This window comes from Castor canadensis, chromosome 6 (genome assembly GCF_047511655.1).
Source record: "Castor canadensis chromosome 6, mCasCan1.hap1v2, whole genome shotgun sequence".
NCBI classification, from domain to species: domain Eukaryota; kingdom Metazoa; phylum Chordata; class Mammalia; order Rodentia; family Castoridae; genus Castor; species Castor canadensis.
Window position 1 is genome coordinate 143,141,970 of NC_133391.1, and position 15,232 is coordinate 143,157,201.

The following is a 15,232-nucleotide window of genomic DNA, read 5'->3' on the forward strand; positions in this document are numbered from 1 at the left end:
AGAATATAAAGTTCCATGACCATGCATCCATTTTTATCTTTGAATGTTACTACGTGATGCACAAATAAAAAGTGTTATTTTCACTTCTCTAATCTAATTCATCATGATTCTTCATTTCTCCCAGATACACACAGAAATACAACCCTCACTTCCAAACATGTGCTATGAGCAAGGAAGAGTTAAGAGCACTATAAAAATGAAAGCCATTTTATATTATTTATATAGTATGTATCAATCATATGGAGTTTATAGTGTGTTGCTATTATACTTTACTACTCCCATTACTTTGCTATACTACATTTAGTCTGAACCATTGTGATAAAATAAATAAAACTGAGCAATTCAAAATATCCCCCTATTCAAACCACTTAACCAAGAATTCCCCATCCCACCTCACTGCAGTGAGTTAAAGAGAGAGGTGATTCTACCCACTGCTAATATTTAATGTTAACAAAGATTTTTAATAAACTATCAGGAACTTGAAAAGGACCTCTTGACAAACTCAAGTTGTAATTGATATTTTTCAGTATACAATACTCTTAAACAATGTTTTCTCCAAAATATAAGATTTATTTTTCACAAAGAGATGCGAGAGTGGTGGCATGATTTTAATTTTGTTGTTATTGTTATATGGAACACCCTTCAGTATAGCTTTTATAAAGCGAGTATTCAATAATTGTTTGCTGAGGAGAAAAAGTAAGATCACCTACAGCATTGTATTGTGTATATGGTAAATTATGATATCTCAAAATAAGACAAAGGTATACCAACAAATTTTAAAAATCTGTCAATAATATATGTATAATACATTTATTATATTTATTATGCAAATGTACACAATTGATAAAACAGAGTGATTTGTCAATCTATAGTCACATCTACTTAAAGTCTAACTAATCAACTAGCATTAAGTCTGATTAACATAAAATATCATCCTCTGACTGCTTTCAAGTGCTATGTCTGTAGGTATCCTGGTAGAATCCATAGAAACCATGAGAGTCCGTGGTGTTGGTATATCATAGCTGACAGACTCATATAGAATCCCCATGCAACCTATTAGTTAGCTAAGACTCATGGGAAGTGTCCTCAGACATAGATTCATTCATTGGCATAGCTACAAGTGTGGACCCGTGAACATCACGTCACTGTTTGGCAATTCTTCATAGCCTGCATGTGTCCACAGCAAGCTCAAAAATGGGTGAAATGAGTCCCATTAGAGACCCCAACCTCTGTGCCTAAAAAGGAAAGGGACCAAGAAAGGGTGGAGAGTAGGTACCATTTACGCCAGGTAGAACCATGAGCAGCATAGGTAAGGCAGTCCCAAAAAAGCTAACTGCATGTTCTGACATCCGCCCAACCACAACGCTTATTTATCTTTGAGGGCGCTAATGTTTGAAATTTGCCAGTTTGAATTAATAATTGCTTGTAAAGTACCCTTAAAATGGTATCAGAAGATTTTTTTTAAATCAGTGATAGATTGTCTACAGAATTCCATCAGATGTCTATTTTTCTCAAGTTGATCATTCTCAACCTCAACCCTGGCCGCACATCAGAATGAATTGAGAAGCTTTCTGAAAATACTAGTGTGCAGTCTTACCCCAGATTGATTAAGTTAGAACCAGATGGGGAACAGGTGGACAAACGTCCCAGGTGAATCTATTGTGCAACCAGTGTTTTCAGAACAGACATGTCATCCACATTCTCCACTACTTTCAAGACACCCCACCCTTTCCACAAGTCCTGGAGAACATGAAAATATGGGGAAATGCTCTTTTTCCATGGGTGGAGGCAAAGTTTTTCCATTTCACTATCTATCTTACTGGCGTGTGATTCTGAGGTTATCGTTAATTCCTTGAGGAGCTTATATCTCATTCTTCAAAAGGATCCACAATGCCTATAAAGAAAGAGGCTCATAAATTTTACTAAAAAGTTTAGACTTTTACACTTTATCCTTCCCATGTGGAAAGAGCCCACACAGCTGATTTTTCATAGGGGAGTGGGGTAGAACATCTAGGTCTCTGCCCTTCTTTCCATTATGTCATCTCTTTCCTCATTTTGAGTTTATGTCTCTGTGAGGATCATCCACAAGCTTTTGTCCAAATTATACATTCCCTCATCTTCCCTTCCAGAATCCCCCAAAATAAGAATTGCAGGAATTTTTTATTTCTTTATAAGTTTTATTTTGCTTTTACATAGCATGCTGCTAATCCCAGCCACGTCAGCATTTTGGTTTATTGCCCAAAGGTATTTGTCAATATGGGAAAACAGGAGGCCAAGAATTACAAAATGACTCTCCTTTAGTTGGACTTTAGCACCCAGGAATCCCAAACTGACAACATCCCTGAAAACAGACAATAATTGTCCCCGTCCTCTAGCCCTTCACAAATCACTGCTTTTCAGGACCCCGGGAGCTGTCTCAAGAGAGCGGCATGTCCCTGGGCGAGAGCTTCACCTTTGCCATCTTCACCTTAGCAATCAGTGCCCTGAATGCAGAGTCCACTCCCAGGTGAGTCCATGGCCTGTTCGTTTGCCTATGGAATTTGGTATTTGGTATTTGGTGTCTCAAGATCTATTTGTTATTAGCAAAATAGACAAAAATGTTAAGCCAGATAGTGATAAGCAAAATCCCAGTTTTAAATTTAAAAAGAGGTAAGAAAAGATAGAGGGTATGTTTTTTCAAGTTTTCTGTGGAAACTGCTGTTTGGGGGAAATTTCTTCTAAAGAAGTTAATGCTAAGACTGAGACATTCTTTTTAAATTCTTGGATTTATGAAATAAAGCTGATTGATACCATTGTATAATGAACCTGTGTTTATTGGTGACTACTGTCTGAAAAGTTTAAATTTAAGAAACTGATCTTTCCTTTGTTTTATCTTGACACCTAGCACTTTTTAACTATTGGCTATATCATCACTGGCCAAGCTTTCAGCAAAGACTCTTTTTCTCCTTTTTCTACAATCCTACTCAAGATTACAAAGCCCATGTGCTGTGGTTTGTATGTGGTATGAATGTGTTCTCTAAGGTTCATGTGCTGGAAGGTTGGTCCCCCATGTGACTGTGTTGAGGTAGGGGAACCTATAAGAGGCATAGGCTGGTACAAGGTAGCTAGATCAAGAGGGCTTGACACTCATGAATGGGTTTGACATGGGTCAAGCCTAGATGGAGTGGATTAGTTCCTGGGAAAGCAGGTTTTAAAGCAACCCTGACCCCTCCTCAGCCTCTTGCTTCCATACTCAAATAAGTGCTCCTTCACATACAGACAGTTCTCTTTTTGGTTTTTTGGCCATGTTGCAACATAACCAGAAGGGCCCTTTCCAAATGTCAGCACCCTGCTATTTGTACTTTTCAGTCAACACAACTGAAATCCAAATAAACTTCTTTCTTTTATGCATTACCCAGCATCAGGCATTTTGTTATAAAAACATGAAACAGTAGTACACTGTACCATCCCCATCCAGGAAATACATCAAGTGGACAGTAAAGTGTTCCCTGAACATCTACACTGCACGGAGGAATGCTAGAAGTTATGGCCACATTGAGGCATCCTTCCTTCCATACAGAAGTCACAGAAAAAGAACAAACAAACCTATATGACCCAATACTGCATGATCTTCTCTGAACACAATACAGAAATATTCCTGACTTCAGTAATCTAGCTGAGGGGAAATTGGGCCTGAACACTTTCTCTGCCATAACTAACCACACCCTGTATCCAATTCCCCTTTGGTCATTTGAGTTTTGATTTAACCAAAGTCTCTTTTGGACTCTGAATTCCATCTCAAGTCCACCTTTGCCTGCCTCCCATCTTCAGTAGAGGCCACCATTCAGCCTGGGCTCCACTTGCCAAAGTATGTTGTTAACAGGGCTACAGCTTCCAGGAAGGGACACACTCAGGTGCTACCCCATTCACACAGGCCCTGAGGCAAGTGCCGTGCCAGACTGTCCTTCATCCCACTACTTCCTCTTCCCACAGCATGTGAGCAGCATTGCTTCATTCAGAAAACATTTCCATTTTCTGGGTACCTGGGCACAAAAGGAATTTGTACTTGAGAAGAGTTCCTAAAAGTTGCTTTAGCTCTCTTGTACTTAACTTGACTACTTCCTAAGTAAATAATAATAATAATAACTTAAATGACACGCATGCCTAGACTGTGGGAAAACTACAATTGCTTTGAAGTTCTCACCCACTGGGCCCTGGCCACACTCAGCTATTCCAGGGAGGGCTGCCTGGTCAGCCCCAGCTCCTGGCAGCTGCACTGCCTGTTCTATTGGGCATTATGCATTCTCACCACCATACACCCAAGCGTACGTCAAGGTGGCCCCACTTTGAACACTCTGCCTTTTGCAAGAGGGTATGGTCCAGACATAGTATTCAGAGATGTCAGTCACAAAAAGAGACAAACATCTACTTGAATAATAGCTAAAGAACTAAAATTTGCAAATGACTCCCAAAAAATAGATATTCAATCAGAGCAAAGCATCACTCCAGAACTGGACCTCCCCAGTTCGAGTTTTGCCTGTCACCACATGGCTATCTGCACATCATCTTCCCTCTACTGAGGTACTTTTTTTCAATGCTGTAGAACAAACGTAAGAATTTACACATGCCAAGGAAGTGCTATAGCACTGATTCCCTTTTTTTAAAGTTATACCAGCTATATTGGATTTTTTTTTACTAATTAAATACTTTATTGAATAAATACAATACCAAACAAACTGCCTTCAAATGCTTTCTTTAAAAAAAATCAATTTTAAAGGCCTTTCTATTCAGGCTAGTGAAACACAATAAAGGCAGATATGCTAGTTTAACATAATTGACTGATTTTATACAGCACTTTTATCTTTTAGTCCACAAGTATATTATTAAATGATAGAGGACATCTAATACAACCATTTCTACAGAACAAGGAAATAAATTTCTAAGAAAGAAAGATTTTACAGACCCCCATCTTTTATACCCACCCCATCAGTCTAACTCTAAAGAGGATAAAAGCTAATGGCTTTCCTCACAAGAGTTCACGACTAATGTCGCTTTGCTATCAAAATCTGTATTTCTGATCCGTTATGAGCATTGAGACAAGATTCAAATATTCCCAAAGAAGCACAATGCACGTTGTGATCGCCTATTCAGCAACAGTGAGCACTGCGTTCAAAACTATCTCATCCCAGAAATTAAATAAGGTCAGCCACATTCATGGGCATTTCCTCCACTGTAGTATTATAGAAAGTCTCAATGTCACAAAGAATCCTCTTGTCTTCTTCAGTAACAAAGTTTATAGCCACACTTTTCCTCCCAAATCGAGCCCCTCTGCCAATTCTGTGAATATAGTTTTCACGATTGGTAGGTAGATCATAGTTTACAACCAAAGACACTTGTTGCACATCAATTCCACGAGCCAAAAAGTCAGTAGTGATCAGAACTCGGCTTGACCCTGATCGGAATTCCCTCATGATTACATCTCTTTCCTTCTGATCCATATCACCATGCTGCAAATGAACAAACCAGAGCAGAAACTGTGAAGTCCCTGGCGTGCATTTTCTCAGTGAGCCAGTCAACTTTACACCTTTATTGAGAAAAATAACAGCCTGCGTAATAGTCAGTGTCTCGTACAAGTCACAAAGTGTGTCCAACTTCCATTCCTCTCTTTCAACATTAATGTAAAACTGCTTGATTCCTTCAAGGGTTAATTCTTCCTTCTTGACCTGAATTCGAATTGGATCTCTCATGAATTTTTTGGTCACTTCCAATACATCAGTTGGCATTGTGGCAGAAAGCAACACAACCTGAATATTTGTATTTAACTTTTGGAAAATTTCATAGATTTGATCCTTAAATCCTCGGCTCAACATTTCATCTGCTTCATCCAAACCAAACATTTTGATCCATTTTGGAGAAAGATATCTTCTGTTTAATATATCGCTCTCCCTGGTGTCCCAACGACAATATGTGGTGCTTCTGCCTGCAGCTTTTGCATTTCATTGCGAACATTTGTTCCACCAATGCAGGCATGACAAGTTGCTCCCATATAGTCTCCAAGGGCCAGAATTACCTTTTGGATCTTTAATACAAGGACTAATAGCTCTTTGCTGAATAGCAGAAGGCTTCTCAAAACCATAAGCATAGATGCCCCGAAGAAGAGATTCCTTTAAATTCATATCATCAAAGTTATCAACAATCTCATTCCAATTGTTCTCGATGATACCATCGGGGTCCATTCCCTCTGGGCCGCCATGTTCTCTGTTATAATCAGCAGAACCACCAGACATGATGTGAAGAAGGACTCAGCACCCGACTGGAAAGCTATATTGGATTTTATTTTAACTTGATCACCTCTATAATGACCCTATTTCCCAAATAAGTCACATTCTGAGGTATTGGGGCTAAGAACTTCAACATCTTTTTTGGAAGGAACATAATTCAACCTGTAACTGGGATGATGAGAGATCTATCTAATAAGGATTGTTTGTGAGTGTTAACTTGTTATACAAGTAAAGTACTTACAACATCTGTTCCTGGCACATGGAAAGAACTCAGTAAATGTCAGGTATTTTCTATAACAATAACCTTTCTGTTACTTTTACTTTGATAATATATTGTTTAGGAGAAGAAGGGATAGAACTACAGCAGCCTTGAGGGGATGTCACAGGAATGCACATATGTCAGGTTGTCTCCAATCCTGAAGAACTACTCCTACTAGTGAACTGTTAAGAATTCTTTTTCTCTCTCTCTCCCTCCCTCTCTCCAAAGGAAAGGAGAAGGTGCCCACTGCAAAGATTCACACAAGGTGGGGTGCATCATCTCTTTACAACCACTCTGTGAGGAGAATGACATAATAATCAGAGCATTGCTTCCAGAGCCAGGCTGCCTGGGATGTCTCCAGCCTCTATAACTTAATAGCTCTATGCTCTAGGCAAATTCTTTAACTTATTTAAACCTGCTCCTCACCTGCAAAATGGAAATAGGAATGAGACAGGCCAGGAGGTACTGTGATCATAAATATAATGTGCTTAGCACAGTGTGCAGCAAAGACTAAGTGCTGTATGCATTTAGCTATTATCTTTTCTTTTCATTGTAAATGACAAAATATTCAAAGATCAAAAATAACAAAATATATACTGCAAAGCCATGTTTTCCCCACTCATAATTTTTCATGCTATCTGTGTTACCATATGTAAAGTACTGTCATAGGCAAAGATCTTCCCTCTCCCACCTCACCCTTCCCTTTAGATAAACACAAAATATTAGTTCCTTGTGTGTCCTTCTAGTAGTTTCTTTACATCAATTAAAACATAAAGTCATGTCTAATTGTATTTTCCTTTCTTTTACAGAAAGTATCATATTATGCGTACTGTCTTGCATTTTGCTTTTTGGGGAATTATAATATATCCTAGATTCCTTTCTAAATCAGTTTGAAGGAGCTTCCTCATTCTCCTCACAGCCAATTAATTTTCCATTTTGTGAATAAACCGTCAAAGTAACGCATCTCTTACTGGTGAACATTTGAGTAATTTCCAGTCTTTTGTACCAGAAATAATGCTGCAATGAATATCTTTATTTAGATATCCTTTTGTAAAGTAGCTAGGTATAAGGATTAATTCCCAGAAACGATATAACTTAACTGAGTCAAAGGTAATCACCTTTGTGACTCTATCAAAATTTCCCTATGATTCTGTGGAGCTTGTATTGAATTTTCACTTACCAGCAGAGTTGGAAAGCACTTGTTTTCCCACGGACTTATACCAACAGGAACTAGGGATCAACTTTCTTGTGTTTATCAATCTCGTAGGTGAAAAAATAGTCTCTTAGCAGAGTTTATATTTGCCTTTCTCTTACTGAGTTGGTTTGCACATTTTTTTCACACATTTAAAGGCCACTTGTACATTTCATGTGTGTATGTCAACTGTCCTTATCCTCTGCCCTTTTAAAAAGATCGAGTCTCTTATCTTTATTTAGTCCTAATCTCTGACACAAATATTTTTCCCAATTTGTCATTCATCTTTTAACTTTATGGTGTGTTTTTAATGGAGCTATAATTTACATATTTTTTTCATATAACTTCAATGTATTCTTCACTTTTCAAATAGCTAAGAAGGGGTATTAGACTGGGAGTTAGAAAGCCTGAGAACAGCTAGGCGTGTGGGCCCCGGAGAGAAAATGCTTGGGTTTGAATCTCAACTCTGCCACCAAGAAACTGCGGTGTAACCTGGGGAAATTCCTTGTCATCTGTGATGTAATTCCTTGTATTTAAAGTGAGATAATAATAGAAGGAGATATTTCACAGGGTTGATGCAAGAACTAAGTAAGTGATGAAAATGAAGGAAGAGTTCTTGATACAAGCTAAGCACTCATAAAAGTTAGTAATTATGATTCAATTTATTTTAGTTAAATTTATTGCAATAATCTGGAAGAATATGCAAACATTCATGAATAGAGAAGTTGGACTTAAAAACTTAAGATACTTAAACATCTCCATTTTCCTCCTACTTTTTTTCTATTCTCCTGTGTTTTTCACTTTCATATTCAATATAACTTAACAGACACTTATTTATCAACTACTGCTGGCTCAATATGGCTACTTGTTTATTCATCCATTTACTCCAGCAAATGGATGTTTGTAACATGGCCCAGATGCTGTGTCAGAGTGGCAGTAGAATGCCAAATACATTACCAAGGGTCCCTGTTCTCACCAGGCTTATAATTAATAAAGAATATGAACAAGTAAATGACAATTGCAACTCAGTCCAGTTCTCTGAATGAAGCCTGCAGCACTAAAGGACACATATTCCTATGAAGAAGAAGCAGTCCATCAGTCCACTGACTGCATCTGCTTTAGTGTGAAGGACTTTCCTCCTTTACTTCTGCCCCTTCTCTTCTATGCCCTCCATATCTCTCTTTTTAATGGAATCATTCTCATCAGCACCCAGACATGTGGTAACATTTCCTTGAAATGTTGGCTCAGTTATGCTTTAGACATATTCTCTAGTATCCAGTCTCGTGGTATAAAATGCTACTTGCATTCCAAATATTTGCATATTTGTATTTATGGTGAAATATCACTTACACTCCAACAATTTCCACAATTACATCTATAAGTCTCTTCACATCTATTTATATTTTAACTCTCACATCTATATTCACAATGCACACTTCTTACTCAGGTCCAGTATCCAACAATGCAGTCAACATCTCTTCAACATCTGCAACAGGCATCACAAACTTAAAATGTCCAAAGCATACCTACTGATCTCTCTGCCCATCCCCACTCTCTGTACCACTATCAGTATTGCACCAAGTTACTCAGATAAAAACCTGGGAATCACCTGCCTCCTCTATCTGGGTCACTCTCATAGCAAGTCCTGTTGGCACTGCCTTTAGAATATATCCCAAATCTTTCATAGGGTACCCTAGGAATATGTACGATTATTATGCATCAGTTATAAGTAAATACATGTACAAATTCCAAGTGTGACCACTTCTTATTGTCTGCACTATGACCACTCAAGCCCAAATCACTCCCATTTCTTGCGTCCATCCATTCTGTCCCACACCCCACTAGTCAAATCTCCATCCACCAACCAGAGAAATCTTTGAACAAAAAATGAGTGCTATCCCTGTTCTTAGCAAGCTTAATATCAAATCCCAACTCCTCCCCATGGCTTACAAGGCAGAGCTGCACCCTGCTTCTTTCTCCGAGGACATTGCGTCCTTTCCTCATTCTGCTCTGATACCCCACTAGCCGTGCCTCCAGCATACCACCTCTGGATCTCTTCACTGATTTCTCCCAGCTTGAAACACCTTTTTCTGAACTCTCACATAGTTTCTCTGAACTTATTCAGGTAGTTAATCAAATATCACCTCCTATTTGGTTCATTTTTTTGTTGTGTAACAAACCATTCCAAAACAGTAGTTTAAAACAACAATACTTATTTCTTTTCTCATGAATCTGGAGGTTCTGTGGGCTTCATTGAGTAGTTCTCTTGGGTATTCCACATGGCTGTAATTAGATGGTGGCTGGGACTGCAGTCATCTTAATGGCTTCTTCACTGACGTGATTCATGCAGCTGTCACCTAGACTGGGAGGACTCAGTGGGGAGCTGAAACAACTGGGTCTCCCTAGAACTATCTACCTTCCCCCACACTTTATAGCAGATCCACCATGGCTCCATATACTGCCAAAAGTCTCCTGGAGCAAATGTCTCCAGATAGACCAGCAGGACTTGCATAACCTTCTCTAATCTAGCCTCAAAAATCATGCAGTGTCACTTTCTCTGCTTTCTGCTCATTAGGACAGTCACAATGGTCCAGCAATCTTCAAGAGAAGGACACAGATCCTATTTTACATGACAGGAGTGTCACATGACTAAAGACCTGCACCTCCTCTAAGAGGATCCTCTCACTACCCCATAAAAAAAAAAAAAAACCTTCTTTCAACTTCTCTCCCACCCTAAGTTACTCTCTATTCCCTTATCCTACTGCTTTTTCTTCTGAACCCATGTGTCTTAACAGATACTACATGCTTTATTTTCTGGTATATTTGCTTAATGTATCTCACCCATTAAAATGAAGGCTCCACAATAGCAAAGATGATGTCTTTCTTAGAGCCCCCTACTAGAACAAGTCCTGATGCACAGCAGGGCCTCATTAAAGGTTGTTGAATGCTGGCTCATTGTGAGCACATGAAAGGAGCTCTTAAATAAGACTTGGGAAATCAGTAAACATCCTGAAAAAATTTGCACTGGGCACTGCTGTTATACTCTTTTCATCTTGATGAATTACATGATCCAAACAAACTGGCAGATCCATGGGTTAAGAATAAGTCCTGATTAGCTTATATTTCTCCACTCAAGGGAGCCCTGTTATCTCATTTATTGCCAAAAAAATTCCTTCATCCAGTAGGTGCTTTCCTACCTGGGCCAACTACAGTGTCCTGGAGTGTGAGTTGCTGCTGAGGTTTTGTTTTTTAAAGCTGGAAACTTCTCTTTGTGGCAGGAGGATGGGCCAGAGGTACACCAATGGCTTTTCCTTTAATGGGTTTCTGGCCCAGAGCTAGACCTCCTGCCATGTTGATGTACATCACTTTGATCTAGGAAGTACCGTTCAAGCTGAGATTGAAATACATTTGTACTTGATAAACACATTTCATCTAAAAATCCAGAAAGTGTTTTTACAAACACTTCTCTGCTCCACCTAATGGCTCAGCAGGATGACAGGCAGGTGGTGAGAGTTGTACATACACAGTCCTTATGCTACAAAAGATTATCTGCTGAGTGCGTTAAAAGGGCCAAAGAGATGGTGCAGGCTCAGAGAGTGAAAGACAGAGTGAAAGACAGACAGGAATATTCAAGACAACCGATCCCCCTTCCTAATATCTATGCAGTGTATTTATTTCCAATAACATCATTTTCACATAGTCTACAATTCCTCCTACTAATACTCATGAGTTCTGTATTTATTGTGCCTCTAGGTATCAGACAACTGGCATGGTGATTTTAAAACAACCAGGTGCTAATGCAATTCTCAGTTTATTTTGCCCCATTTGACATCATTTAGTGTAAACTTAAGATAGATACAGGCAAGAATCAGGCTGTCCAATTGATGTATTTGACCTGGGGCTGCTGTATATATATATATATATATATATATAAATTGCATTCTTGCTAACTCACTTCATTTCAAAATGTCTAAAAGTCATGAGGCTGTTATATGCAGAAATTATTGAAGAAGCTATAACTGCTTAGCTTATTTAAAAGAGGATTTGTATTCAGGGAGAGAAGACCACAAAGAGAACAGGACCAAACTGTACTGAACTAGGAGCAGAGAAATGCAATCTAGTAACTGTCCAACTTGGGATAAGTATTACAATTCTCCATTTTTAGTTTCCCATCTACAGAACAAAATTAGTGGAACTTACCAAATTTATCACTCAAAGGTAAAGGTTTAATGAGAAAATGGGCTATCATTGCCTAGTAAAACTATCAGATATAAGGGATTGAGTAATCAACAACACTTATGAGTTTTATGTGCTGAATTGTGTCCATACAAAATTGACATTTTGAAGTCCTAACACCAAGCAACTGTTATTATAACTGTATTTTCAATTAGCAGCTTTAAAGAAAGAATTAAGTGAAAATAAGTTCATGAATATGAGCCTTAATCCAATATCACTGGCATTCTTATAAGAAAAGGATATTTGGACACAGACACATAGAAAGGGAAGACTATAGTGAAGACTCAAGGAAAAGATAGCCATCTATAAGCCAAGGAGTGAGAACCCAGAACAAACCAACAAACTACACCTTGTCTCTGACTTCTTGCTTCTAAATTGTAGGGGAAATAAATTTCTGTTGTTTAAGCTGCCAAACGTAGTAACATATGAGCCTAATATCTAGAGACTGCAAGTACTGTTCCTGGACAAGGATATGAACTATAAGCACCTTCTTATGAGGAAGGGTAGATCATTTGGGATATGAATTTAAATCACAGTCCAGGAGAGCAATAAAAGGTCAAAGGCAAAGATCTAGTGCTTTGTACTAAGTCCAAAGAATGACTTAAACCTTTAAAAAGAAAATGGAGTCCTTAAGTAAGAAACTAAGAAGGAAGTAAATAAGCACGTAGTTAAGGTGGGGTTATTACTATTGCAAAGGGCACTAGACGATTTGCAGGCAATGACAGGATCACTGAAGTAGGAGGTCCTCACGCATGGGCAGAGGAACAACCCCTATCACTCTCTGGGTTCTAGGTTTTTCCAACAAAGGACTGTAAATTTTCAGTAGGTTTTTTTCTACCATACATGCTCCTCCCAGGTTACATGGTGTCCTCTGAACCAGCAATCATGGAAGCTGGTACTGAGTAGCAGATAAGAAAGATAACAATATTATGGCACTGGTCTGAGGAGTATGGTTACTGGAACCAAGAAAGCAATCACCCTGCAGAAACGCTGAAACAAAACGCTAACATGATCATCTAAGTCAGTGGTGAATAGATAGGAACTGGTAATCCAGTCAAGGCAATAGGGTCCATAGAGATGTTAATAGACAAAGCCTAATGTAATGGGTGGTAGCCTAGCTCAGTGAGGTATTTAACTAAAAGGTAGCCTCAAGTTTGGGTAATGTTAACACAATGAGCACCCCAGCACCTACTTGAATTCCACCCCTTCAAATACCATGGATTTCCACCAGGTGTTGCCAGGCAATATTTCTCAACATTGTTTGAACATAAGAATCACTTAGGTAGCTTTTGAAAATACATATGTCTGGAGCACATCATTAGAGAGGCTGATTTAATTGGGAGGGAATGAGAATCACAATTTAATTCCTATATTTATTTTATTAATTTACTTATTTATTGTGATGCTAAGTATTGAATCCAGGAATATGTACTGCTAGAAAAGTACCCAAATACTAAGCTACATCCCCAGCCCAAATTCCTATTTTTAATATTTGAGGTTATCAGACACTCACAGCTGTAAGACATAAAGGTATATCTGTCATTGTCTTTTGAGGTTCATCAGTTCCAGGCAAAGCTTTAATTTTCTGGAAACTTTCTAGCAGAGAATGTGCTCTGTAGCAGAGAAATCTCAGCCATGTGATTTCAGACATAAACAAATATTCAAGATTATAGGAAGACAGATTCTTCTAGGAGTTTTTACAGTATGTGCAATATATTTTTAACCAGTACGCTAAAAGATAAAAGCTAACCAGACCTCCTGATAATCTGGATGATGCAAGCAAGAGCCATGCTTATGAAAATGACATCTCCATTTATGAAGCCAGTCTTAGTGGTAGATGAATCTTGCACAAAAATTATGTGGGGGGTTCACCAGGAGATTATACCCTACGAGAATATAGACCTAGCTCTGTCTAAGACCAATGACCAAGGAACTCCCTTACTCATTTTTTACTTACTTATTCACTTACTGATTCAAATATCCACTTCCCAAGAACTTACTATATTCCATGCATTTGATGGATGAACAAGACGTAAACATACATAAAACAAGACATAAAATTTTCCACTCTCTCTGGAACTTTTAGCTCAGATGTGAATGGTATGAATTGTGGGATCATGATTTTTGTTTTGTTTGGTTTGTTGTTTTGAAAACCTTTGTGTCTCCCATGCTTGGCCAATAATCACCAATTAATAAATATCTGATGAGTGAATGCATGGATGAATAAATTAATTAAGTCAAATGCATCTTTACAAAGGTGTTTATGATATATGGAAGAACAAGACGCTTTAGCAGTATGTACACAGAAAACTAAATTACACTAAGAGGTTAGGGAAGGATCTTAGGAGAAAAAGAAAAAAAAACAATGTCCAAGATGAGATCATGGTGGTGAACAGGGAACAGCACCATTAAAGACCTGAAGGTATGAGAAAAATAGCGACTCATCTTGAAAATTTAAGATCAGTGTTAAGGCTTAGGTAGAAAAAGGGTGAGGCTGGAAGATTAGGAAGGAGACAGACATTTGAGCTCTCTAGATCAAGTATATTAGGTTCCCATTGCAACTGTAACAAATCGCCACAAATTTAGTGGCTTAAAACACAAGTGTATTCTGGGTGTCAGAAATTTTAAGTGAGTCTCATTGGGCTAAAATGAATATGCCACTATGGCTGAATTCCTTTATGATGCCCTGGGGAAGAATCCATTTCCTTACCATTCCCAGACGTTAGACCTGCCTGCATTTCTCCATCCATTGCCCTATTCTTCCAGCTTCAGAGCACACAATTGAGTGGGTAGAGTCCCTTTTCATGCCCTCAGTTTCTGCTGCCTCCTCTGTCTTTATACCTCTCTGAACTCCTTTTAAGAGCTCATGTGATTAGAATCAGCCCAAACACAGGATAATCTCCACTCAATCAAATCTGCAAGGTCTTTTGTGCCACAGAAGGTAACATATTCACAGAGTGCAAGGATTTACGGGCATCTCTGGAAGTCATTGTTCACACCATGCTAGAAAAATTGGGCTATGTCACACAGGCGATGGGAAGCTACTAAGAGCTTTCAGTAGGGAAATGGTAACATCAAATTTGCATTTCTAAAAGATACCTCTGGATGCCTTATGCAAACTAAGTCAGAAAGAAATCACTACAGTCATCTAGGAGAGATATAATGTTAGTGTAGACCAGAAAAACATCTGGAAGAAATGAAAAAGGAAGGATGGATTTGAGAGTCGTTTATAAGACTGCCAACAATGAGTTTTAGTGGTCGATTAGATGTCAGAAACTAGGATGG

General features: G+C 38.5%; 1 protein-coding gene and 1 pseudogene across 1 annotated transcript in view; one reads left to right on the plus strand and one right to left on the minus strand.

Moving 5' to 3' along the window:
* Positions 1-2,318: 2,318 nt before the first annotated feature.
* C9 (complement C9) overlaps positions 2,319-15,232 on the plus strand; it is a 50,899-nt gene continuing 37,985 nt past the window's right edge. Inside the window, exon 1 of the mRNA XM_074077561.1 lies at positions 2,319-2,506. Coding sequence (XP_073933662.1) covers positions 2,430-2,506 — 77 coding nt within the window. The 5' untranslated portion in view covers positions 2,319-2,429. The remainder of the gene's footprint in view (positions 2,507-15,232) is intronic.
* Positions 4,725-6,266, minus strand: LOC109688327 (eukaryotic initiation factor 4A-II pseudogene; annotated as a pseudogene).